This window comes from Genypterus blacodes, unplaced genomic scaffold (genome assembly GCF_046128005.1).
Source record: "Genypterus blacodes isolate CSIRO-AG114 ecotype Tasmania unplaced genomic scaffold, CSIRO-AGI_Gbla_v1 ptg000032l_1, whole genome shotgun sequence".
In the NCBI taxonomy this organism is placed as follows: domain Eukaryota; kingdom Metazoa; phylum Chordata; class Actinopteri; order Ophidiiformes; family Ophidiidae; genus Genypterus; species Genypterus blacodes.
This window is the reverse complement of record NW_027466845.1, coordinates 4,782,999-4,806,683: the sequence shown is the minus strand read 5'-3', so window position 1 is coordinate 4,806,683 and position 23,685 is coordinate 4,782,999. Positions and strand designations below refer to the sequence as shown.

The 23,685-nt window shown below is 44.1% G+C and overlaps 2 protein-coding genes and 1 long non-coding RNA gene across 12 annotated transcripts; all 3 read right to left on the bottom strand.

Annotated features, from left to right (window-relative positions):
* Nucleotides 1-3: 3 nt before the first annotated feature.
* Nucleotides 4-4,743, bottom strand: paf1 (PAF1 homolog, Paf1/RNA polymerase II complex component). Of its 2 annotated transcripts, none has more exons than XM_076146339.1 (14): nucleotides 4,531-4,743; nucleotides 3,886-3,918; nucleotides 3,700-3,792; nucleotides 3,506-3,627; nucleotides 3,202-3,268; nucleotides 2,998-3,099; nucleotides 2,781-2,886; nucleotides 2,550-2,618; nucleotides 2,324-2,427; nucleotides 2,112-2,228; nucleotides 1,860-1,988; nucleotides 1,665-1,770; nucleotides 1,104-1,188; nucleotides 4-951 (listed from the first exon to the last, which is right to left on the bottom strand). In XM_076146339.1, exons 1-14 carry the CDS (start codon nucleotides 4,575-4,577, stop codon nucleotides 335-337), a joined length of 1,797 nt encoding a protein of 598 aa, XP_076002454.1. In that variant the 5' UTR covers nucleotides 4,578-4,743; the 3' UTR covers nucleotides 4-334. The 2 variants fall into 2 exon arrangements, with proteins under 2 accessions (XP_076002454.1, XP_076002455.1); XM_076146340.1 differs by having other exon boundaries at nucleotides 3,886-3,915.
* A 499-nt stretch (nucleotides 4,744-5,242) lies between these two features.
* LOC142995480 (uncharacterized) lies at nucleotides 5,243-7,259 on the bottom strand. Of its 9 annotated transcripts, none has more exons than XR_012961521.1 (4): nucleotides 7,078-7,259; nucleotides 6,302-6,466; nucleotides 6,053-6,097; nucleotides 5,243-5,956 (listed from the first exon to the last, which is right to left on the bottom strand). It is a non-coding gene; the product is annotated as an uncharacterized LOC142995480 (long non-coding RNA). The 9 variants fall into 9 exon arrangements; XR_012961518.1 differs by having other exon boundaries at nucleotides 7,091-7,258; XR_012961523.1 differs by having other exon boundaries at nucleotides 6,302-6,438; nucleotides 7,078-7,257.
* Nucleotides 7,260-7,686: 427 nt separating this feature from the next.
* Nucleotides 7,687-22,880, bottom strand: taok1a (TAO kinase 1a). Its single transcript, XM_076145977.1, has 20 exons — nucleotides 22,545-22,880; nucleotides 19,629-19,877; nucleotides 16,912-16,983; nucleotides 16,673-16,774; nucleotides 16,525-16,570; nucleotides 16,307-16,403; nucleotides 16,100-16,213; nucleotides 15,924-16,015; nucleotides 15,653-15,746; nucleotides 15,461-15,542; nucleotides 15,179-15,346; nucleotides 14,873-15,073; nucleotides 14,586-14,714; nucleotides 14,050-14,286; nucleotides 13,831-13,959; nucleotides 13,508-13,711; nucleotides 13,166-13,405; nucleotides 12,064-12,276; nucleotides 11,749-11,931; nucleotides 7,687-11,400 (listed from the first exon to the last, which is right to left on the bottom strand). Exons 2-20 carry the CDS (start codon nucleotides 19,758-19,760, stop codon nucleotides 10,864-10,866), a joined length of 3,072 nt encoding a protein of 1,023 aa, XP_076002092.1. The 5' UTR covers nucleotides 19,761-19,877; nucleotides 22,545-22,880; the 3' UTR covers nucleotides 7,687-10,863.
* Between the last annotated feature and the right edge of the window lie 805 nt (nucleotides 22,881-23,685).

Sequence of the window (23,685 nt, the reverse complement as noted above, 5' to 3'; positions counted from 1 at the left end):
TTTTCTTACAAAATGTTACCTGATTTTATTATCACTTTCACAGCCAAAGCACAAAGACGGATTGAAAGAAGAGAAAACAAATTTACAAGCTCGAATCATATCGAACACCTGACAGACAGAAACAGAGGACTGCTATGTGTGAACTAAATCTAGACTAAAATCTATATGAGATTACCAAGATCCCCATGGCTGTGACCATCTATTATACAAGTCGTTTGATATTTCATGGATCAGCATAAGGCCGCCACGAGGCAGCCACAGCTCGGTAAAAAATGCCGTTTGGAGCAGACGAGCGGCTAAGATGGCCGTCATCACTGCGTCCACATTACAGGTCTCATTCACTGTCACTGGCGTCGCTGGAGTCTGAACCTCTCTCGCTCCCGCTGCCGCTCTGTGCTCGCGTCTCCGAGTGATCGCTGCTGCGGTCGCTGCGTGCCGGAGAGGCGCTGCGACTCCTGCTGCCGCCCCTGTGTCCTCCTTCGTCATCGCTGCCGCTGCCCTCCTCCCCGCTGCTACGGGCGGAGTGCTTGGGCTCGTTGTCGTCGTTGTCGTCGTCATTGTCGCTGTCGTCGTCGCTGCCAAAGATCTCCTCCTCGTCCCGCAGTTCTCTGGTCCGGTCCTCTCCGCTCTCGCTTCCGCTGCCGCTGGCTTTCCTCCTTCTCTTCGCTTTGTTCTGCTCCTCCTCTTCCTCTTCTCTTGGCTCGCGGTCCTCACGGTCCTCACGATCCACACGGTCCTCCCGGTCCTCCCGGTCCTCACGGTCCTCACGGTCCACGCGGTCCTCGCGGTCCTCGCCCTCCCTGTTGTCCCTGTTGTCCCTGTCTTCCCTGTCCTCCCTATCTTCCCCGTCTTCACCGTCTTCCCCGTCTTCCCTGTCTTCCCTGTCGTCCCTGTCGGAGTCACTTGCCGAGTTCTCTGCGTCGCTGCCGCTGCCCTTCTCCTTCTCATCACCTGGAGAGAACAAATCATGACAATAATGTCAGAAGTAGAATCAGATAATAACTTACAATCGAACGCAGACATAAATGACTGAATTGTGCGTTACAAATGAAGTGAAGACACCTGGACCAGAGGAAGATAGTGAAGATAAACAGACAACTAACCAGAGTCCTGCAGGTCCTTGTCCAGATCCATGTCTTCCTCTTCATCCTCTGGCTCGTGGTTCTCCAGCTGAGCTTTCCGTGCTTCCTGAGGACAACAAAGAAGAGGAATGACACCAGGAAACTACGACTGTCTGAGATAAAGAATCTAAGAGCGTAGCTGATGCTGTATGACAGAAAGGTCCAGTCCTTGGGTCTCATCTCAATCACACACCATGCAAGTACGTTGGAAGCTTTGCAGCTACACGCTTAGACAATGTTGAATGTCTTCACTGTGCAGAGAACTTTTTACTATGGCTCAATGATTAAGGATTTAATCAAACCCTCTATTCGTGTGAATAACTATGCAACATTCTGCCCATAAGGACCTTTTGTTTCCTTCAACAGTATTGCTTCTTTCACAAATTGCAATTAAGTATAATTCTTACACCAAAAACCAGCCACTGTGCAACAGCGGTACACAATAACAATAACACAAGTTAATAAGCCACATCGGTGTTCAGAAACAAACTCTTTTTCTGCATGATAAAGCAAACAAAGTGTGAGATTAGAGCTGAGGGTCACCTGGGCTTCCAGCTCCTTCTCGTTCATGTCTCTGTGCTTGCACACCAACACGGCGTTGGTGGTGGACTGTGCTCCGGCCTTGGCCCTCCTCTTGCTCAGACGCACCCTGTAGGTCAGAACACACGGCGTCAGAGGACAGAGACACACGAGCAGACATTACATTTGTTTTGACAGAGTTACTTAAGCGGTCGTTACCTGGTCTCCAGCTCGTTGTAGTAAACACCATCTCCATCTCTGAAGATGAAGAAGTAGTTCTCCTCGTAACCCTTGCTGGCTTTGTTCTTGACGTTCCAGTTGTACTCTCTGGCGATCTTGTAGTCGTACCTGATGCACAGAAAGTAGAATACATACTTGTCAGTTCACTTGCTGGTATAATGTTATGAAGTAAACAGGAAATGCAGTCATTATAATCTAAACGTCTGTGTTTTGACGCCATATTTGACTCACAGATCTTCTGGCATGTAATCCAGACCCTCGTCGCAATCCCTCTTGCGTTTGCGGAGCGTTTCCTCATGGGGCAGGAAGTAGGCCACAAACTGGTTTCCTTCCTCATCCATCATACCTCTGCGTTACACAGAGAGACGCACAGTAAATCGCCGTTCACGCAGAAAATGTTAACCATTAATACCCGAGCCCACACAGAGGTTGTTTGTGGAGACCTGATCATGGCCTGAGACATCATATCCACTCCCGCCGGGGCCGAGATGTCTTTAGGTGCAGGGTCAGAATCAAAGATGACCTGAGCGCACGGGTTGATCCACATCTGGGGAGGGGAGGGGGAATTAAAACATGATTAATGACTTTTCAATCATTTTCACAATTGCAGAAACCCTGAAAAGTGGACAAAAGTGAACTAAGTGTGTTTTCAAAGTGATGCCCGCTCACCTTGAAGTCAGGGAACACAGGCAGCACCTCCACAGGCGTGACTCTGGGTTTACTGTAGTGCTGTGCAATCTGAGGAGAAACAAACTTTATTTCATTTACATGCTCTGTGCCGATTCAAACCCGACGGCCCCGAGGGAAGAAGGCCAGACTGCATCCAATTTAGTCATCATCAATTTAATCAAAAGACTGCATTATGGGATGTAAATAAACCCCACTAAGATTCTCGCTCACCGATTTCTGTGCGTCTTCAAACGTTTTCTCGATGGCAGAGATCTGGCTGTCTCTGTCCTTGTAGATTTCTTCTTCTGTGAACTGCTGTTTGACGGACACGCCGATCCTGACGACAAAACACGTCCGGGTCATACACACACAAACACACGCGTGCAAAGCAATACTTAAAACTTAAAGATGAATCTAAACGCAGTAACAGTGGGTTTAGCTGACTTACTTGACCTCCACTTTCTCATTGGAGACACCGTATCTGTTGAACTCTGTGGAGATGTATTCTGTCTTTCTCATCCATGGCACCACCTTGGCGTGCTGCTGTGACCTTCAGACAGACAGACAGAGGGAGGGACAGACAGAGGGGTTTGGACAGGAGCTCTTCACACACCTCTGAAACAACACCATGCTGTGTATCTGCCCACCCCACCTTTTTGAGCTGGACGGAGCCTGGATGTCCTCCTCCAAGAGTTTCTCATCAGCCGGATCCAACAGAACTGAAATTTGGATGGAGATTTGACACGTCAGCAGATGGCCATCGCTCTAATCACAGCCCGAGACTCACGTTCATTAGAGACGCAGACAGATTTGAGAATATCACGACTACTTAGAGCTACTAGATGTCGTGGAGAGTCCGATTCATGTTAACTTCTGATCTTAATGATGAGTAACAAAGGCCTTATTCATGTCACATGATCTCAGTAATATGGTAAGATGTAAGAACAGTAACTTACTGTTGGGGTCTATGCGGTAGGTGTCTGGGTTAATGAGATCGATGGTGACCCCGAGGTCCGGCTCAGTCAGGAGCTCATGCTTGTGCTGCTTCTCAAGAGAGGTGGCTTTGTACTGGACAAACCTGCCAGAGATAAATACATATAAATATATATCTGTCATCTATAGACGTGCCTATGAACACCAGAGGACTCACCTGTGCTGGTCAAATGGATACGTGATGAATTTGGGGTCAAAGGGGATGTCGGGCAGGCTGTTGCAGTATTTCACCCGACACACCACTCCCGACCTGTCATAGGGACATACACACACACACTTACTTCGCTGACACCTAAACACACTTTGGCAGTACATCGACGGTGGAATGGTGACATGGCCTCACCTCTCTGGGACCGTTCTGTGGGACGACGGCCTGCTAGAGAAAAGAGAAAAGATCGGTTACCATCTCTCATAAACCACTGCTACACAGAGATACTGTCATTATTACACTGCTACAACTGTCTTATTGTCAACTCTTTACAGTCAAAGTTGATATGCCGATTAATCGATACGTTACCAATAGCAGCTTTCAAAATAAGACCGGCAGAAGATGTAAAACCTAACAAGTAACACAGATTTACCCCGCAAAGTTCTTAACCAGTGTTTTCTAGTTTAGTTCGAACAAACAAACAAACACAACAATGCAGACAACCATAACACTTCTGGAGAATGTAGTCAAAATGCTAACTCCGTTGCTAATTATTTCCCTCAGACGTTAATTATTTGTTTAACTGAATTTCCCCTTCTCCTAAAAACACAAATATTGACAGAAAACACACATTTCAGTCATGCTGCTACGTTATGTTAGCTTAGCATTCGGTTAACCGCACTCGTCGCTTCTTTTGACGTGAGCTTCGCCGCGCGAGCTACAACCACAACCGGTGACCAACTCCAGCAGTCATCGACTATTCGTTACAACGCGATTGACCGGTGAAATTGTTGCCCGCGCGCCGAGGAGCAGCTAAGTAACCCGGGGCAGCGCTCCTACCTGTGCCCGTCCTCCCGCTGAGATTGCGTCTGGATAGTTGGAGCCATGTTGGACACAAACTGCTCACAACTCAAAGCAGCTTTTCTTTCTTGTTTCCAAAACAATCAACAATATCAATTCCGATTTGTCTTAAGTATAAATAATTGTTAATTCTTCCTCCCCGTTACAGAGCGCTGCTGTTGTGCCTGGACAGTGACGCGTAGTGACCCGGCGCTTGATTTGGAACAGAGAAATAAGGTTTTGGTTTGTTTGCTGAGTGCCGCCTAGTGTCCCGGAGTGGAAGCGAAAGATACGATGTGATAAATAGCTCATATTTGAATTTTTTTGAAATTTCCATGAGTAAAGTCAATAATAAAGACTGAAACAAGCTTCATTACTATTATCAGATGTTAAGTCCTTTAGGGATAATATTTACATTTGTCATACCAATCAAGCTACACTTTTATTTGCTACACTTTCAAAAGTCTTGCTTTAGTGTACTGATTAAAAAGCGTTTAGACTTCTTTAATTTTAGAAAAGGTTGTATTTGGATATGATTCATGTGTTGTAGGTAGTTTATGACTCATCTAAACACAGACAGGTGTAGAGAATGGATGGATGTTTACAGATCTTGGCCTTTTAAAATATTCATTCATTGTAACAATTAATATAATAGAACCATCAAGTAAAACATTTAGTCACAAATACAATGGACGACAAAATAATCAGCTGATTGGGGTTTAAAGCATCAGAATTGCGCCTTTAATACTCGAAATGACATTGACATTCTTATCATACATATTGTATAATTACACATATTGCTTTCATATCTACATGCATGAGAATGAAAGCAAGATTTTAAAAAGACAGTTACATTTAAAACAATGCTCTTTTTCTTATTTTTGACTGCACATACTGCAGAGAATCCATCACTCCGCTAGCTCTTGTTGTGATATTAGCCAGACACCAAAGCAGCTGACAGTAGGTAAGAACATTCACAGACCTACCTGACATATTTTACACAAACCTGCTGTAGCTGTGGGCTACAACAGCCCAGGTTGCATAGAATGGCAGTATGATCCAAACACCAACTCACCTCAATCTTAGCTAAAGCAGTTCAGTCAAATCATTTTGCTCCTCCAATATCTGCAGTTCAATACAGTCTGCAATGTGACAGGTTGTAGGGTGTGATTACATCATTCACTCATGCAGCAAATCAACATCACCTATGGTTAAACACAGACGGACAGGTTCCTACACTGACAAAAGACATTTAGAGCAGAGGAAAAGAGCTACTGCAGCGAGCTTCCATGGAGAGTCTTGAGTCTCCACAGAGAGTCTCGAACCTGGATAGAGAGTCTTGAGCCTCCATGGAGAGTCCTCTGAGTGGAGATCTGTGTCCTTTCAGTCTTAGGTCTGCGTCTGTCTGTGCGTTCTCGTATCGACTCTGTGGGGACAGGCGCCAGTTCAGGCCTTGTACATGGATAGTTTGTTCTTTCAAGACAAAATCTCACTTCATTTTCTTTTAGAACAAAGCTCTCACCTATTCAACACGTAGATGATCTGTCCAGGATCGCCTGCAAACATGCTGTGAAAAAACACAAGTGGTTAAATTACAAACAAAGGTGAAAAAGCACATTAACGTACAGATCACAGAGCAAGACACGACCGTCTGGTAACACATGAAAACAAAAACATTGATATGGTCTAAACAGTGTGTCCACAGTCCAAACAACGCTCGTCCAACTGTCTGATGGAAGTGATGCATGGCGCTGTTTATTTCTGCTCTTACCCGTCTCCCCAGTGGTAGAACACCCGGTCCTGGTAGAACATGCAGAGAAACAGCCACACACCAATCGTCTCAACCCAGAAAATCACAAACAGGAACCATAGTGATGAGAGCAGGACTTCACACAACATCCTCGAACTCTGGGAACAGGAGAACAAACGATGGCCTCTAGAATCAAATGCAAACACACATGATTATGTCTTATATTGTGTAGCTTTCATTCCAGATGATTTTTTTTTACCCTGTGTATGTTTCGTATACGACATGTTCCTAAAATGCTGCACTGTACAAGGCCCTGCTCTGAAGAGAACCGAGCAACGTCAACAAGTTCAGTCTGACAAAGTTTACTGCTCCATCCAAACAAACACAGTGGCTACGTAAAGACTATAAACTCGTATTTTGAACGTTAATGCCCATGTCAATAAAGATAACGTTCGCAGATGACAGAGTGAGTAAATAATGCGTTAACGCGATGACAAACTTAACTTCTGCGACACATTGATACACAGTTAGTCAGTTGTTGTGTTTGTTATGCTAACGTTAGCGAGCCTAGCTGCTACTTTAGAGCTCCAAGAGGCAGCTAGTAGCGACATTATCTGTTTTGTGGCTTCAGTTTGCATCTAACATGTAGCGCAACTATCGGTTTACATTTAAATCGTATTAAGGTGTGAGTCCACATGAAGCAGCAGCCCGTGTCTCCTGTGACGTCATATTTTCTCCTCGTCTCTCCTCCGCCGCCATCACGGCTAAGCGTCTCTCTGCTGCACTCACTCACTCACTCGGTTTACTCACTCGGCTCACAGCGACAGCATTCTTCTTCTTCTTCTTCTCTCTCTTTACAAAGCTCTGGCAGCATTCTTCTTCTGCGCTCTCTGTTTACAAAGCTCTGGCATGTCGCTCGCTTGTATTTCCGGGTTCTGGAATCAGCTGCGCAGCGGTTCTCAAGCTGAGGTCTGCGGACCTCTCAGGTGTCTTTTGCATGTTGATGTACGCTGATCACGTGACCCGCAGGTCCCAACAGTCAACGTCTGGTTCTTCTGCTTAGTGATAAGAAGTCGTTCTTTAAATCAAAAATGAAGCGTTTGACCCATATGATAATGAAATCTGTGATAAAGATTCTCAACTTTCTAACATAATTTAGCAGTTTGTCTTAAGATCGGAAACTAAAAGTGCCTTTATGTTGATATATTGTCACCTGGGTCAATTTTGCAGTGACACACGACTCAATTTCTACCAAATTTAATAATGTGCTTGTTCTGTCTCAACTACTGAGAATTTCTTTACTAAATTCAAAGCAGATTTAATGCCTGTTTGTTGTTGATGGTTAATGGAGGAAAATATTCTGTAGTAAGATGAAGCTCCATACTTAAAGAAAAACACAAAGCAGGTTATACTAAAATTACTTTATTACAGCTGATTTCTGTTCAATATCCCTCTGCCAACACAATAGTAAATATAATACAAACAAAAGAGTAATTTTGATCCTATTTTTATTCATATGTTTTAGGTATCTTTTTACACAATTTTAAATCCACTTTTAGTACTTTTCTCTTACGTAGTATCTTCATAATCTCTCAGACATTCAACAACAAGTCCACCATCTATACATTTTAATACAGGTTATATGAGTTGTAGTGGTAATGTGCCAAAGAAGAATACTGACATCTTCAAAGAAATGCTATCTCTCTTTTCATTATTTGCCTGTCACCATTTCCTCTTTTCAAGCCTTTTCTTGTTTTGGCCACTCGACCAGAACCAACTGGGTTTGTTTTTTTAATATTTTATACATTTTACACCATGGGGCAGACGATGGTAATCGCCATGGAGATGAAACAATGCGTTGGTATCTGGGCTTGGCAACTTGGTATGGCACAGTGTTTGACCATAGAAAGGATCTCCGTTTCCTGTTGCCTCATTCTGTATTCCATAAACTTTCAGTCAGTAGGACAAAGTTTGACATCGAAGTTAAAAGTAAAAAAAAAAAAAAAAAAAAAAAAAAATCCAGGGTGGTGGAGACGTCTAAGGTCTGACAATTATCAACAACAATAAAGACGCCCTCACGCAGAATATTGACAGAAAACTCAACAGAAAGTATGCATAAAATATGTGAGGTTTGATTGGCCTGACATTCAAACTCTTGACCTTGGCTTTTGACTTAAGGTAAGATCCCAATAATCTTAAATACATTCCCCTTATGGAATATTCATGAATCAGACACATTTATGACTATGACCTGTTGTGTTAAGCTGGAGCTATTCGTTTGGCATTTAAACAAAAAAAAAAAAAAAGGAAAGTGTTTTGAGATATAAAACCATATATAAAATGATAAAATGCATATTTTCTAGGTAGGATATATACATGTGGAAAATAAAACTCCCACCTCTTTGAAGAAAAACAACCCCTCAGCATTTATTGTGCCCTTAAAGGTGACGGGAACACACACACATCCCACAGCATGACATTGGAAAGAGCCAGCATCTGAAACCGTGTGCATGTAAGCTTGGCTCTGGGTGAGCACTGGGGGACAAATGGTCAAACGTCACGTGCTGGGAAATGGCCAGTTGACAAATGAAATGACAGCAAATACAGGCATAGGAGGCGTTTTGCCTCCATGTACACTAAACCCAGGCCGGCGTCACCATGAGGGCCGGCGGTTTGCCAATATCAGTGTGGTCTGTCAGTTAAATAATGTTAGTCTTTACAAATTATTTCCTTGTAATGGCGAGTTTAGTTGTTAAATGTTGTATCATAAAAATATACACAATATGAACATGAAACTCCAGCTTTGTGATTTGTGGGAACGTCTAATCCGTACAATGTGGATCAATACCCTTAAAAGCCCATTCGGTTTCTGTGTTTTAAAGGTCTCTATGGAAACGGGAGGGATAAGAGGCTGTAGAAGGTTTGTTTACAAGAGCACCGGTTACTCCAATGACATGTCATCTTACACAAACCAGACGGAAGGAGCAGGAACATCAATGATCGGGGGAAAAGTATCCAAGTGCTTTTTTTTGCCACGTGCATTCATTTCTAGATGTGCTGTGAATGTGAATGTGCACCAAGTTGGGTTGACATTGTTTACGCTCCCACGTGATGGTGGGAACATGTGCTTGATTCACTCAACCATCTTATTGGGCACCCGTGACGTAATAATTAGCACCTTTTAAGTGAAAAACCTATAGCATTGTGTGCTGTGTGTGTGAGCCCCAACAGTGTTAAAGTTCTAATCCCTAAATCCTAATTTGGCCAAACCTGCTGTCATGGTCACAATTTACCTTCACCAACCTGCCTTCACCCCAGCTACCGTGTGATCAGTGGACAAAAAGTAATTTGCGTCTGCGTCATCCTAACATCCTTAATATATTTCACAACCAACAGCTGTCAGCTCATGAGCAAACAAACTGAGTCACACTGTTCTGTTCCTTAAGCTCACAGTGGAGTTTAGCTACGCTCCTCCGCCCAACTCCGTCCCGACAAAACACTCATCCTGCATGTGCTTTGCAAAAAAAGTTACATTTTAATTTTTTTTACACTATACATATGGAGCTGTATAAAGTGCTTTGAAAAAGGCAGCAGTTTTTAAAAAGGCACTAATAAAAAATGAAAAAAAAAAATCAAGAGATCAACACAAGGATTGTTTTCAAAGGCAAAAGAGTCACAGAATTCCTTATGTGGACATCCAAACTGTCGTCCTCCGGGTTCTTACCCAGACTACCACAACTCAAACAACTCAAAATAAAGTCAGCGATACACACAACTTATCTTCTATTCACCACAGACGAACGTCGAACGCCAACATTACCGCACAGAACAACTTTGGAACAAAAAAAATGCTGGTATATCGTAAAACAAACAGAATAAACTAAACACACACTGGCACTAATCTCAACTTCTGACCGACTCGTCTAATCAAAAGCTAAAAAAGGCACAAAGTTGTAGAATGACGGGTTTAAAAACAGTTCTTGTTAGATTTTTTTTGGCTCTGAAATTGATCGATCCGTTTTGGCTGATGACCTGGAAACAAAGTGAAATCAAAGATAATGACTAAGAGAAGGCGCCTGGTTCATCACAGTGACCATCACAGCAGGCTGACATCACTACAGAGCCTCCAAACCGTTAAGTATTCAGGATATAAGCCAGTGTATCAGTGAATATTGGGGAGTCCTAAACAAAATGAGCTTACTGTGATTGTTTGACACCACTTTTCCAAAGACATAGCCAACACATGTCAAAGGAGGTTTAACAGTGTTTCTTGTGCAAAATGAGAGCGATGGCTGTGAGAAAGAGAGCGCTAAATAAAATAAAAAGTGGGTGTGTGTTATATATTGACACTTTAACTGCTGGGTTAAAAACAAGCGAAAGGATCTGTGTGTGCCGATAAACTGCCGTGAGGAGGGGCCGCGCCTCTTCCAGCCCTTTTGACCTGAGCAACATTTAATTCATCACACATCCACATCTGTACAGGGGAGGAACAGGGGGGGGGGGGGGGGGGCGAGTGTAGCAAAGAGAGATAGTGTGGGAGAGCTCCAAAACTCTGTCGTGTGGTGTTGATCTGTTTAGGGGCTCTATGTGTAGGAAAGGTGCGACCCGTTAGATATCTGAGAGGTGACACTGGTGCTCCTGCTCATGCCTTGCTCGTTGCGCCCTCCTGAGGGTGTCCTCGTCATTGCTTGAGGGCTGTTCTGTACGCCTCCGCTGCTGCGGGAGAGCAGGGCTCCTGCAGACGGATGGCCCCATGGCTGGGGACCCCCGCCTCCCTGCGAGCCTTGCCCCCAGCCCTGCTGCATGGGCGACCCTCCCTGGCTGGAGTGGAAGTGGTGATGGCTGCCGTGGTGGCTCGCCCCCGACCCGGAACCGCCACTGCCCCAGTGTGGCCCGTGAGAGCTCCCCGACTGCTGCAGCTGATGGTGAGACCAGTTTCCAGGGGCTCCGGGGTAGCTGTTGCTAAGGGACTCTGGGGAGATGTTGGTCAGCACCATGTTGCTGAAGCCCAGCCGCATGCTCTCCGAGTCAAAAGCCTCCACCTCCCTGGCTTGACGCTCCAGCAGACTCCGGATTCGCTCCAAGCGTTCGTTCTGCAGGGACAACATCTCCTCCTCAATCTACAAAAGAAGAAAGAAAGTCAATAATACTGTTCATCTATTGTACAGAGTCACAAAAAGGTCCTTGGCCTGTGTCCTCAGTTTCCTTTAAGATAACCTTCTACCCCCCAGTCTCCATTAATCAGTTGTCATTAACTCTTCTTTCAGAAGATACACGCCCTGCATCTTTACTAACCCTCCACACAACTAATAACTCATGAAACATTGAGAGCACATTCACATTTTAATACAAATGAAGCAGTCACAAGCGTATTAACCGGGCCACGGTCCTGGATCACCACAGCACATTGATATAAACATATTCAGAGAGGCAGAGGCAGAGGATTTGAATAATTGATCTGAGACAACCTTCTGTTCCAGCAGGGCCCTCCTGAGTGACACCCTCTGCTCCAGGTCCTTCCTCTCACGGTCATGCTGGGCATCCGTCTGCATCTTGATCTTGCTCTGATAGGCGTTGAGAAGCTCCAGCTCCTGCTGCAGCTGCATGCGTAGGACTTGGCACTGAGATTCCTGAGCCTCATCCAGACGTAGCTGAGGTCAGAGAGGTACAATGCAGTCAGACGCAAAAGTATTAGACATGCTCTGAAGCTGTCAAACTCTAATGAGAGTCTGGCACCTTCGTGTCCTCATTTCACAATTCAGCGTCTACATTCCTAGACTCACCGCCTGAGTAGAAAGCATCTCATTGATGGAGTGGTCATACTGCTCTGCCAAGATGGCAAGTTTGCGGTGCTGCTCCTGCTTCAGACGCTTCAGCACAGCCTTGTGCTCAGACTTTGGTGTGGTCTCCAGCAGATGGTTCCTCAGCGCCTTGTACTGTCTGGTCTGGATCTTACAGGTGTCCTGGAACTGCTTCTTGATCTGGAGTTCTTTAGACTGTCAGAGTGAAATTTAGATGAGTACAATGATACAATTATTCAAATGTAAACACAAGCATAGAAATGAACATTATGCTTATACATGATATTCATATATGGAGCTTGAGAGCCTGACCATGCTGGTCTGTGCTCATGTGACTGTGAGCTGTGTCACTGTCTGTGTCATTGACAGAGCAGAGACAGCAGCAGTTCAGAAATTATTCCATTTTCTACATGAACTGAATTTCTCCACTTATGTGGATAGATCACACACACACACACACACACACACACACACACACACACACACACACACACACACACACACACACACACACACACACACACACACACACACACACACACACACACACACACACACACACACACACACACACACACACCACAATATTTTCCTTTTCTGAAAAGATGACACTGACGCTTCAAATTTAAAACACAGGTCTACCTTATATGATGTAGCAAGTATGTATTTTAATTTCAGGACATTAATAAATCTATCTACAACACACAATGTTGCTATTGGACAGTTAGCACACTGCTGGCATGACAACAAGTCAAACTACTTTCTAACATGCAACTCTCTTCATATTAAAACTACAGCGGTGTGTATTTAATCACAAATGACTGTGACTCAAACTGAAGTAGCTGCACTGCTCACACACCTCCATAGTGTTTCTATGTATCAGTCTAGAGACTCTGGCAGATCTCAATTTCTTATTCACATTAACTTGACTTCCAATCAGATGTGTGTCACCGCCTGCATCCGCCTCAATCAGTGAAATGTGTTTGCTGATCACTGCCAAATGTGAGCACGCACAGAGCCTCACAAGTATGCACTTGTGCTTTCCAAAGCTGTCATCAGATTTCAAGTAAAGCCAAGTTCTCACCTTGAGGCTCTTTGGCTGCTGGCGAACCTCCATAACGTGTTTACGACGAAGTTCCCTCTCCCGCCTCTTGTTGTACTCCTGCTGATTGGTGAGCTCCGTCTGGTGCTGCAGGCGAATCAGCTCAGCCCTCGTTTTTTGGATGTTGTTGAGCTGGCGGAACTCCAGCTCTTGCATGGACTCGTGGTGCCGTAGAAGCATGGCATGTTCCAAGTCCTTCTGGGTCTGACGCTTGTTTAGCTCCTAATCGATCGCACATGAAGGCAAACGTAAACAAATAGATGAGCGTGACACGAACAGAAAGGAACAGCGAATGGATCAGACGGTGAATGAAAGAGATCTGACCTCCCGCACTAAGTCCTGTTCAATGTTGTGGCGAGCGATCAGGATCCTCCGTTTGAACCTGCGGCACTCCAGCTCCAGGTACTGCCTCTGTCTGCGCTGTAAGTTAGCCTCCTCCTCTGCCTGGAAGTGCTGGAAGTTCTCCTTCTGCTTGGACAGCCACTCTTGCTTTTCCTTTTTGGGTGTCGACTGGTTTTCATTCAACTCCTAATAGGAAAAAGAGCAGCTCATTAGCAGAGCAGGCTTCTCAGCACTGACTGACTGATGTCTATTTGCTAACAGGGAGTAAACTTTAAGTGCTACGTGGAAGTGGCACTATCCCCAACCTCTTTCAGTTGCTCCTTACGAAGCTTGTACTCCCGCTTCTGAGATTCGAGGAAGCTGTTGAGCTCTTTCTTCTGCTGGCTCTGGATGTGTTGTTGGAACTTCTTTTCATCATTGCTAAAGGTTTTTGCCTACAGAAGGAAGCACATGGTGAATCAATGTTCTTCAGGCTAAACAGAAGCCATTGATTTGTAAATCTTGGTACATTAATAAACGCATACATCTTTATCCATGGATCCATGGTGCTTCTTGACGAGTTTGTCCACCTCTTGGGCAAAGCTATTTCTCTGGTTCTCCAGCTCCTTGTCTAGGCGGAGTCTGTGTTCATCCATCTCAGCCTTCAGCTTGTTCTCCAGAGCCAGTAGCTGCTTCTGGTGCTGCCGCCGCATGCGCTTGTAGCCTGACATTTGCTCCCGCAGCTCAGAATCCTGCTCGTGTTCCTTCATCTGACGGGTGACCTGAAGATGCAACACAGACGCTTTTTAATTAGACCGTTTCCTCATTAGTATAATGCGTAATGTCCATAGTAATTACACCGTACTAATGAGGTGATAAAGAAAATAAGAGATACGCAGGCAATATTTGTTTGTTTGTTTGTTTTTATCTCTAAGAAGATTAATGTTTCAGAGAGGTTCACAGCACCGTATCTGTACAAAACTACATACTGGGCTTGTAAAAACTATTAAATGAGTATCAAGATAACAAGCTCAAGGAATGTGGAACATGTACTCTCTCTATACAAGTTCTGTTTACTTACCAGAGAGGCTGTGCGTATGGTGGCGAAGTGTTCACGGTTCCGTTTTGGCCGGGGAGTGTGTGCAGGAGGAGACTGTGGCTCAGTTGGCCGCGGGTGAGGTTCGGACTCCTCCGGGTACGTCTCTTCTTCCTGTGGGGCATGCAAAAAATATCAAGTATGTAAAGTGGAGCAAGATCCAACAAAGCACTCGCATGCAAAACAAAGAGCTAAAAATGAACCAATATAGATCAATACATTCTACGGATAGAGATTTAATTCCAAATCAGAATAAGTCAGTAAGAACTCACCGGTTTGAGGTGAATGATAGAACTGTTGGACATGACTGTGTGGTCTCCCTCTATGTCCAGCTCACTCTTGTCGTCACCGGCGTCTGTCAGGCTGTTGACTGAGCTGCTCTGGGAGCTGGCGCTGATGGACATGCTGGGGATGGACTGGTTGCTCCCCACACTGTTCACCGTCCCCGTCTGACCCACGTTGTGGTCGGGCTCCTAAAGACACACGACGGCAGCGAGGTGACTACAACAGTCGAGAATCATAACCTGGAAAATCAGCAGTGAAGGAAGAGACATGCTCCAGCTGATCAGATGACGGACCTCCTCCTCGTCTTGAGCCTCGGTTGCAGGGCCGTTGTGGGACTCTTGGAACAAGATCTTCTTCATTTTGCGATACTGCAGATTGTCCAACTCCCGCACCGCATCCTTAGTCCGCAATATCAGGTCTATTAGAACAGATTCCGGACGCTCACGCTGAACGAACGCGTGCTGGGAAAGGGAGAGAGAAAACATCAATGACATGAAAATCTTGAGTTTGAAAGAAGTCCCAAGTATAAGGACGTACAGAAAGAACCGTCACTGCCAATGTGTTCTCAGTCTTACCTTTAACAGCTCCTCAGAGTTTGGTCTATCCTGGGGAAATTTCTGAAGGCAAGAATCTACAAAGTTTCTAAAATAATCCGACCTGAAATGAGTAATGAGTTGGGGGGGAAAGGAGAGAAGATATTTCGGTCATTTTATGGAAACCCTTTCAGCATTCAGAAACACTGTTACACAATTATCTGTTCTCCTCACCATTCACTATACTGCAATGATGGGCTCTCATTCTGCGCTATGTGGTATAAGGCACTCATCGCATTCATGTTGAACAGTGGAGGTTTCCTCTCAGCTACAGACCACAGACGCAACATCAAGGAATCGGATGTTCAAAGGAAAAGTGAAACAAGAAGACAAAAGGAAAATAGTCAATACACGAGATGGTGAAACAGAAGATGTGCAAATGTAATCAATACAACGAGAAAAATAGGTCGACACTAGCCGGGCCGTATGGAAACACAATTCTTACCTAATTCAATGCAGGTTATTCCCAAAGACCAGATGTCCACCTTTCCATCATACTGACCCTCGTCCATCGCTAAGATCACTTCTGGGGCCATCCTACCAAAAACAAAATCAACTCAATCAAAATGTGAAGATCGTGTGAAGAGCATCACTGTTGACATACATGTTCTGGCCACATACCAATATGGTGTCCCAACAAAGGAGTTGGCGGGACAGGCGATGGAGGCAGAACCAAAGTCTGCCAGCTTCACCTGCCCTGGCTCGGTCAGCAGGATATTCCCGGCCTTGATGTCTCTGTTTGGATCACAAAGGAAGAAATGCTTTGCAAACTGCACAGAGGACAGAAGCTGGAGGGTACAGGCACTCTCAGACATTCGTAACACTCACCGGTGAATCAAGTTGTGGGAGTGAAGGTAGGCCAACCCCTGAAGAGCACCATGGGTAATTGCAGCAATTTCCACTTCTTGCAGAGGCTTTTTGTGAACTGGAATGGACACATTCACACACACAGAGGCATTGCACATCAAGGAAACACAGACGAGGACAAGTCTGTAAAGAGAGGCTTTCGTTCTATGCCTTAGTAACAATGATCGTCTTTAACTCACCTTCTAACAAGTCGGAGGCTGAGCCGAGACAATACTCCATTGCCAGCTAGGAGAGAGACAACTTTGAGTGAATTTCTTTTGCAGTAAATAACTAACTTTATAGTGACATGCAGTATTTTCTCCACTGATGTGATGTGTAGCCTCTTACCCAGGCCGTGTGCTCTCGCAGATAACATCCTTTGTACTCGATGCTGTTTGGGTGTTGTATCCTCTGCAGGAATTTCACCTCCTTGATTATATCTTGCCATTTCTGAAGACACAAATTAACAACAAAATCAGTCGTTACAAAACAGTCAGGCTTCTAATGGCAATTGTGATCAGATAGGATAGACATGAAACAATATATTCAGTAACAAACAAACAAATGAATCTGTATAAAGCTCATACCTCAGTGGACTGCTTGCCACTGTAGGACATCTTCTTGATGGCCACCACCTCGTTTGTTCGCACATCTCGTGCCTGAAAGATAAGTAAATAAAATACCAGAGTGAGTTCAGCTAGAGTAGACGTAGAATATATATAGAAACAAAACAACGACGAACCAAGTTGAAAAAGATGATTTTGCTTGGCTGAAAATGTATTGCACTATGAGGAAAATTCAAGATCACTTGTTGCTTATAGGCAAAAATAGCAAAAACTAAGGCCCAACCATAAATTCTGTCCATCTTCTTTGTGTGTATGCGAGTCATGTTGACTGAATCTCTGTTACATTTAGATACACTAATTTTGGTGTACACAGTTGTGGCCGCTTTCGGTCACAGTGTATGTTTGTTACTTGGTTCGGTCGGTTTCCCCTCGTATTAAAAGGCAGCGCACCAATCTGTGCTGCGATGTTACTGCTCCTCTCCTGGCATTTACAACCAGCTGATGATGATGCAACTGCACAAACATCTGCCACAGCTGGTGCGTTCAATAATAGCTCAACAATTTAGTATAGAGTTCCAGATCAGAGCAAGAAGACACAGGTGAGTTACAATGTTGCAACTCTGAACAACTGCTCTCTATTTGTTCATAAGGTGAGCAGTAACATAATGACTCATATTTTTCGGTCCTAATAAACACAAACCAGCATAATATCCAAATCTTGCCTTAGTCAAAGGAGACACGATTTGCGATGCAGACACAGTAAATAAATGTTACAGAGAGAGTGTCAGCATATTTTAAAGGAAAATCCTGTTGTGGATAAAAGTGACAGACAGGGACACACAGTGGTGTGGCTGTCGAAGCCTCTCCTCTGTTTGGAATTCATGTTACCATAGTTACAGTGGCATACAATTCACTTTCACCCACCTTGTATGTTATGATATGCTTCAATATGTATGAAAAACAACAACTCCGATTTCATTCCAACTCAAACTAAACTGAGCACGGCCGTTTCGTGCCAAGTCCATCTCATTATTCAGTCTCTGTGCAGTGATTTTGTGCTCACCCGAGTTCATGGACTAGTTTCACACTAACACACTTTCAAAACAAACAAATCAAACATCGAGGTCAAACGCAGTAGGATTCAACTGAGCCAAATGGGGTCAGTGTGAAAGCAGCCAAGGACTAAGTACACCCAATGTGTACACAACTAATAAAAGGCCACAACCGTTGAGCTGGCAGATATTGATAACGACGCCTCAACCACGACCAGTTTTCTTCATCTGCTGGCCAAAACAGCCACATTACTGAACACACTGCTACGCCTTTACAAAGCACCGTCTCAATTTCACAAGAGATATTTAGAAAAAATCTCCTCAATCCTTCAGTTTGTCCCACCTCATCTGGAAAAAGTGCACCAACTCAATTATTGATTAGGAGTTGCTTTAGATGAATGGATCAAAACACTGCATGCATCCCGCTATCATTCAGACACATTCTGACTGGTTAAAGGCTGTGTGGACTTGATCATTCATAGAACCACTCAAGTGATGAAATGCAGAACAAATACAATAATTCATTAAGACCATCCCCATCACATCCGAGACTGAAAGACGCCTATTATTCATGAGGTTACAAGGACAAATGAGCGTTGCCAAGAGACAACAATCATAACACAGTATGTATAGCTTTGACAGGTGGTACATGTGAAAAACTCCTTTTCTACAGCTCCATTTTGTTACATGTAGCTGGGTAAAAATGTAATTCAATTATTAATACTCCACTGTTCATATTTCATACACATGCCTTCAGGCCCTGTGGTATTCGTACAGGGTGCCTTTCCTATTCTAGTCTATTTTGAAAGTAGTATGTCAATTCTGGTTTAATTGTAAGGGGCCAGAAAGACTAAAACAGGTTTTTTGAGGTATTGCCCAACATCTAGAAGGTGTTGTTTGGAACAGCAGACAATCACGATTAGGCAATAACTGTGGATAATAAGAAGACCTGTTCAACAAGTGAAAACCAAGTTGCTATGCCACAATTTAGTTCTCAAACTTAAATTATTTTTGTTACAGCGTTTGATTTTACAAATCTACATCATCAAAGATTCTATATCGCACCCTCTTCTTTCTAGTGGCATTAATGTGATGTGACTTCTGTAGGTTTACCGACAAACTGCAGTGAATCCACAGGTGAAAAAGAATGACGACTGTGTCACCAGTTTGTGGTTACATAATGTAAGCCTCACGAATGAGGCATCAAAACATGCAAAGTGGGTAAGAACCAAAGCAAGACACAAAGAAACACGCACAAGGAGGAATAGTTTGGATATTTGTGGTATCTTACGCAATGACACTGGACCCTTTGCTGTTTGAGAGTTGGACTGAATCGTCCATTAAAAAGTTAACAATCCAAATGTACATTAATAATTTTTAAGATTATGCAATGATTTGGCTTACAATATTTATTTGAAAATCTAAAATCAATGTCAGACCTGTAATGGGCACTGTAACTGATCCTGAATGTAGGATTTGAAATTTGTAATAAGGAACCCTTATTACAAATGTGTGATCTCTGAAACAGTTCAAACATTTGTCAGCCTCGCAGCTAATTATTGCTCAATTCAGATTAATTGATAATCTACATAATAGAGTAACATGGGGAAGCTAAACATCAGCACTTGGTCACTTTAAGATTAGAAAAATTACCCTTGCAACTTTGAAACATTGCACAATACTTACAAAATAGACGGCGCCAAAGCTGCCATGTCCGATTTCACGTAGATCTGCAAAGAGCTTTTCTGGGTCCTCCCTGAAAAACAGCTCGGCAACATCGGGGTCCTTCAGGCTCCCCGCCCGAGCGCTATTGGGCATAATGGGATGTGGGGGGCGATGCCGCTGCCGCCAGGAATTATCTGGGTCTGCGACAGCGACTTGAAAGCCCCCACCTGTGGCTCATCTGCAGGACAGTGGACTCATGCGTGTTCACAGCTGAAAGAAAAAGGAAAAAAGAAGAGTGAGTCATGTGATCAACAGCAGCAGAGTGACAAAGCCAAGACAAAAACATACAAAATACTCAAGCATGGTTGCTTTAAATGAATGCTGACTAGAGTTCAGTTCCCCTTCAGATTGCCAGAAAACCTCATCTCAACTTCAATGGCCACTGAAAACATCATGTTTCTGTCATACAAAGCACGATAGAGAAATGTTTTAGATTTATTTCTGTACACCTCAAAGCTTAGACATACAACAATGCTTGTTCATTGATTTCATCCTACTTAACCTCTTTGACAAAGATCCACACTTTCTTATGCAACAGTTAAAGATGATGTAATCCAATAAGAGAGCTCGGCGACTAAAAATCACAGCTCTCAACTGTCAGTCTGAGCCACGACAGAGCCTAATAACAGACGTGATGATGGATAAGCAAGACATTTACTCAACGATGATGTCAGGTGCAAATGTGAAGAATGGCCAGTTGGCGACAGTGAGGTAGCAAGAGATATATCCCCTGTTTCCATAATAACAGCAACTTCAGTACAAAATCCAGTGGGCTGTATCCAGACAACCTCCCCAACCCTCACACCTTCAGTGACTGGTATGCGGACAGACAGATCTAACACGGATACAAAGAGGTGTCTCTCAGCTGACACGCTCCTGTTCCAACAAAGGAACCACCAACAAGCTGCCCGACTGTCAGATGACATGAGCGATGCCTCAGTGAAACAAAGCATTCCTGTGAAAGGACGACTTGCTAAACCTGTAACTACTTGGTAAACACATGTTGTCAAACATATCAAACAACATCCGTATTTCCTTGCAACAACTCATTAAAATCACAAAAATAGACTGTTCAGAAAATAGGTCTATCATCCTAATGCCATAACATAAACATTTCACTACTTGGTAATTCTTGGATACTTTTTAATGTTGGGCTACAATGTAGATGTCAAGAGTGTGTCGAGAGATCACTGAGGAGAGTTTAGTGAGTCCATGCAGCTCAGATGATCAGCCGCAAACAGATGCAGAGCTGGCGCGACAGTCACAAGACTACTTCTCTCCCAGCCTGGGAGAAAACCCTAGTTTAAGTAGACATCTTTTGTCCCACAACAACACTGAACTTCTCATTCGTCCACACATGCAGCCACAGCCTTGAAATAAAGCCTCATTACCATGTGGAGACTGAGTGGGACTGTGCCTCTTTATTGTCATTGTTCTTTACTACATTGTCGGTCATGAATGAGCTTTGTTGTCATATCTCACGATGGAATTTTCAACAGAAAACATGCTAGTGGAAAAGAGAGTGATAATAACTAATACCTTCATAAAACACCCTAGCGTGCCAACCAGCACACACACACAGATGCATAAGAATGCAGCAGGACAGGACAACAAAGCTGGAGGGCTGGAATTCCCAACGTATGCCCTCACTGCGCAGCATTTCACAGCATTTCCTGTTCACACTGAAATAGGGAGGCAGGAATGGGGCCTAAAGAGCAGTTTGACTGCTGACTATCTGTATTCCTTGACATAATATCCTTGGTATGCTCTCAAACATGCATTACAGTACAATATAACCTGTAATCTTTTAAAGTACGAGTGCTAATGCTGTGGAGCTACAGAAACGCGACAGGAATCACTGGTTAATATAAACTAATAGTATGTAATAATTGTTTACATGAATGACTTTTCTATTCACGCTGCGGTACATTCCTCAAAGGCACAATCACACACGCTGCCAGCCAACAGTGACAATTATAATTACTTCTGGCACCTGAAAAACAACAGTCATCAATCAGAGGATTTAGCCGAGGTATGTACACGTACTGGAGAGACATCAGAGACCTGCCAGCTCGATTTATTCACACAGGGTTTGTTTGTAGGAATCCCACCAAGACGATGACAACCATCACAATGTTATTAAATATAAGAACCCCTGTAAAGATCATATCCAGCAAGCAACCAGGCCTGGAGTGGAACAAGATACAGTAGGGTACAGTATTCGCCTCACTAGTTACCAACGGGGCAGCTGGAATGGAGACGAGACTTCGCAGAATTTGTTGAAAGTTGTCCGTTTCCAGCAGCTTTCCCAGTTGTGTCATAACAAAGTCACACTTACTAAGAGTGAAGAGTAATATCCCCACAGTTCAACACACACACTCACACACACCTGCATGCGCACACGGCGAAGCACAAACACGTCTGAGGGGTTTCAAGAAGCTCCGACACACACCAACGTTGACTAGCTACATGTTAGCAAACTTAGCACGGCTAAATTACGCGTCATGTAGTGGCTAACAAAACCAAACAGTCGTACCTGCGCGTGTGTGTTAAGTTAATAGCGTCGACAGCGAAGTTGCGGCGCGAACATAAAGCAATTTCCCAAAACTTTTCAGAGTCACCACGCTAAAGGCCGACAAATTAACCTAAGTAGCTAACGTAAGCGGTGTTAGCCAAGTTAGCCTAGCCAGTTAGCTGAGCCTGAGCGTCCTCTGACAGGCCAGCGCACAATGTCGTGTAATACATAACACTTTGCAATAGAAAAAGTATTATTCCCGGTGCGGCAATTAGCCACACAGAACCCGTGCGGTTGTTAGTGTTGTCAGTCGATAAATTCGCACACAAGTGTAAATGAATGCAGGTTAAATGAATCCCCACCCTTGTTGAAGTATAACGGGGTTGCCAGAACTGTCGAATCCCACTCCCAGGCAGGTCCAAAGATGGCTGCCGAGCGATCCACCGCCGCCTCCCTTCGTGAGAATACGTTCGGAAGAGTGTAGGGGGAAGTTCGAACGCCTCATAAACACCCATAAACAAACCGCGACAGTTATCCGCAGCGTCGTTAGGAGAGCGGTGAAGGCCGAGATGCGAGCTGAAGTCCCCGCGTGTGATACTCGGCTCTGCGTGTTTGTGTTGTAGCTGTGCCCGGGTGTCCGTCTTCCCTCGGCAGCCTGAGCGCCAGTTCCGCCCCGCCTGTCGCACTAAACTCTGCCTGACCCGCACACATCCACAGGCGGAGACTACGGAGCGTCAAGCACGTCAATTACAGACACTTTACGTCCCTCGTCTCATCGTAGTTTGTAGGTTTCTTGTAAATGCGTTTGTAATTAATGCAGCGCATGTGGGGAAAGATTAACAATGTTTTTGTTTGTTTGTTTGGGATCATTTCATTAAATTGCTTGTGATTTACATTAGTATCTGTTCAATTGATACTTTGTGAATTCAACTTGACATTTATTGACTTGACTTATGTAGTTTGGAAAATAAAGCTTGTTGTGTGATATTCCTGTAATACCCATGGCTAATTATAAGGATCAGGGTAAGTCCAACACTACAAGTTCAGGTCAACTCCCAGAACTTGACCAGGGACTTGGCCTGGTGTTTGACCTGAATACCAGTTTCTCCAGAAAGTGTTTCGGAGTGTGTTTCGGGCCATTGAGTTGATTGGTACAGCTTTTGTAGGAACATTTCTTCCCACCTAGTATAGTGGTGAAAGTGGGTGAGGGTTGGAGTTAGGATTAGGATTTTTAAAAAGACTTGAGCTAGAGGCCTGAAATCTGGTACAGTGCCGTTCTTGGCCCTCCAGAAATATAGATGAGTTGGTTTGGATTCTTTATCTCACTTCCTTTAGGGTGCTCCCATAGACTCCTATTCAAAAACGACAGCAAAATGTGACCAAGTGTCTCACCTGAAAAACCTAAGTTTCTCCAGAAAGTGTTTAGGAGCGACAGCAAAAAGCGACTATGTGAAAGTTTCCCGATCAAAGGTGTGACAGGGATCTCTCACTCCTCCTCACTGC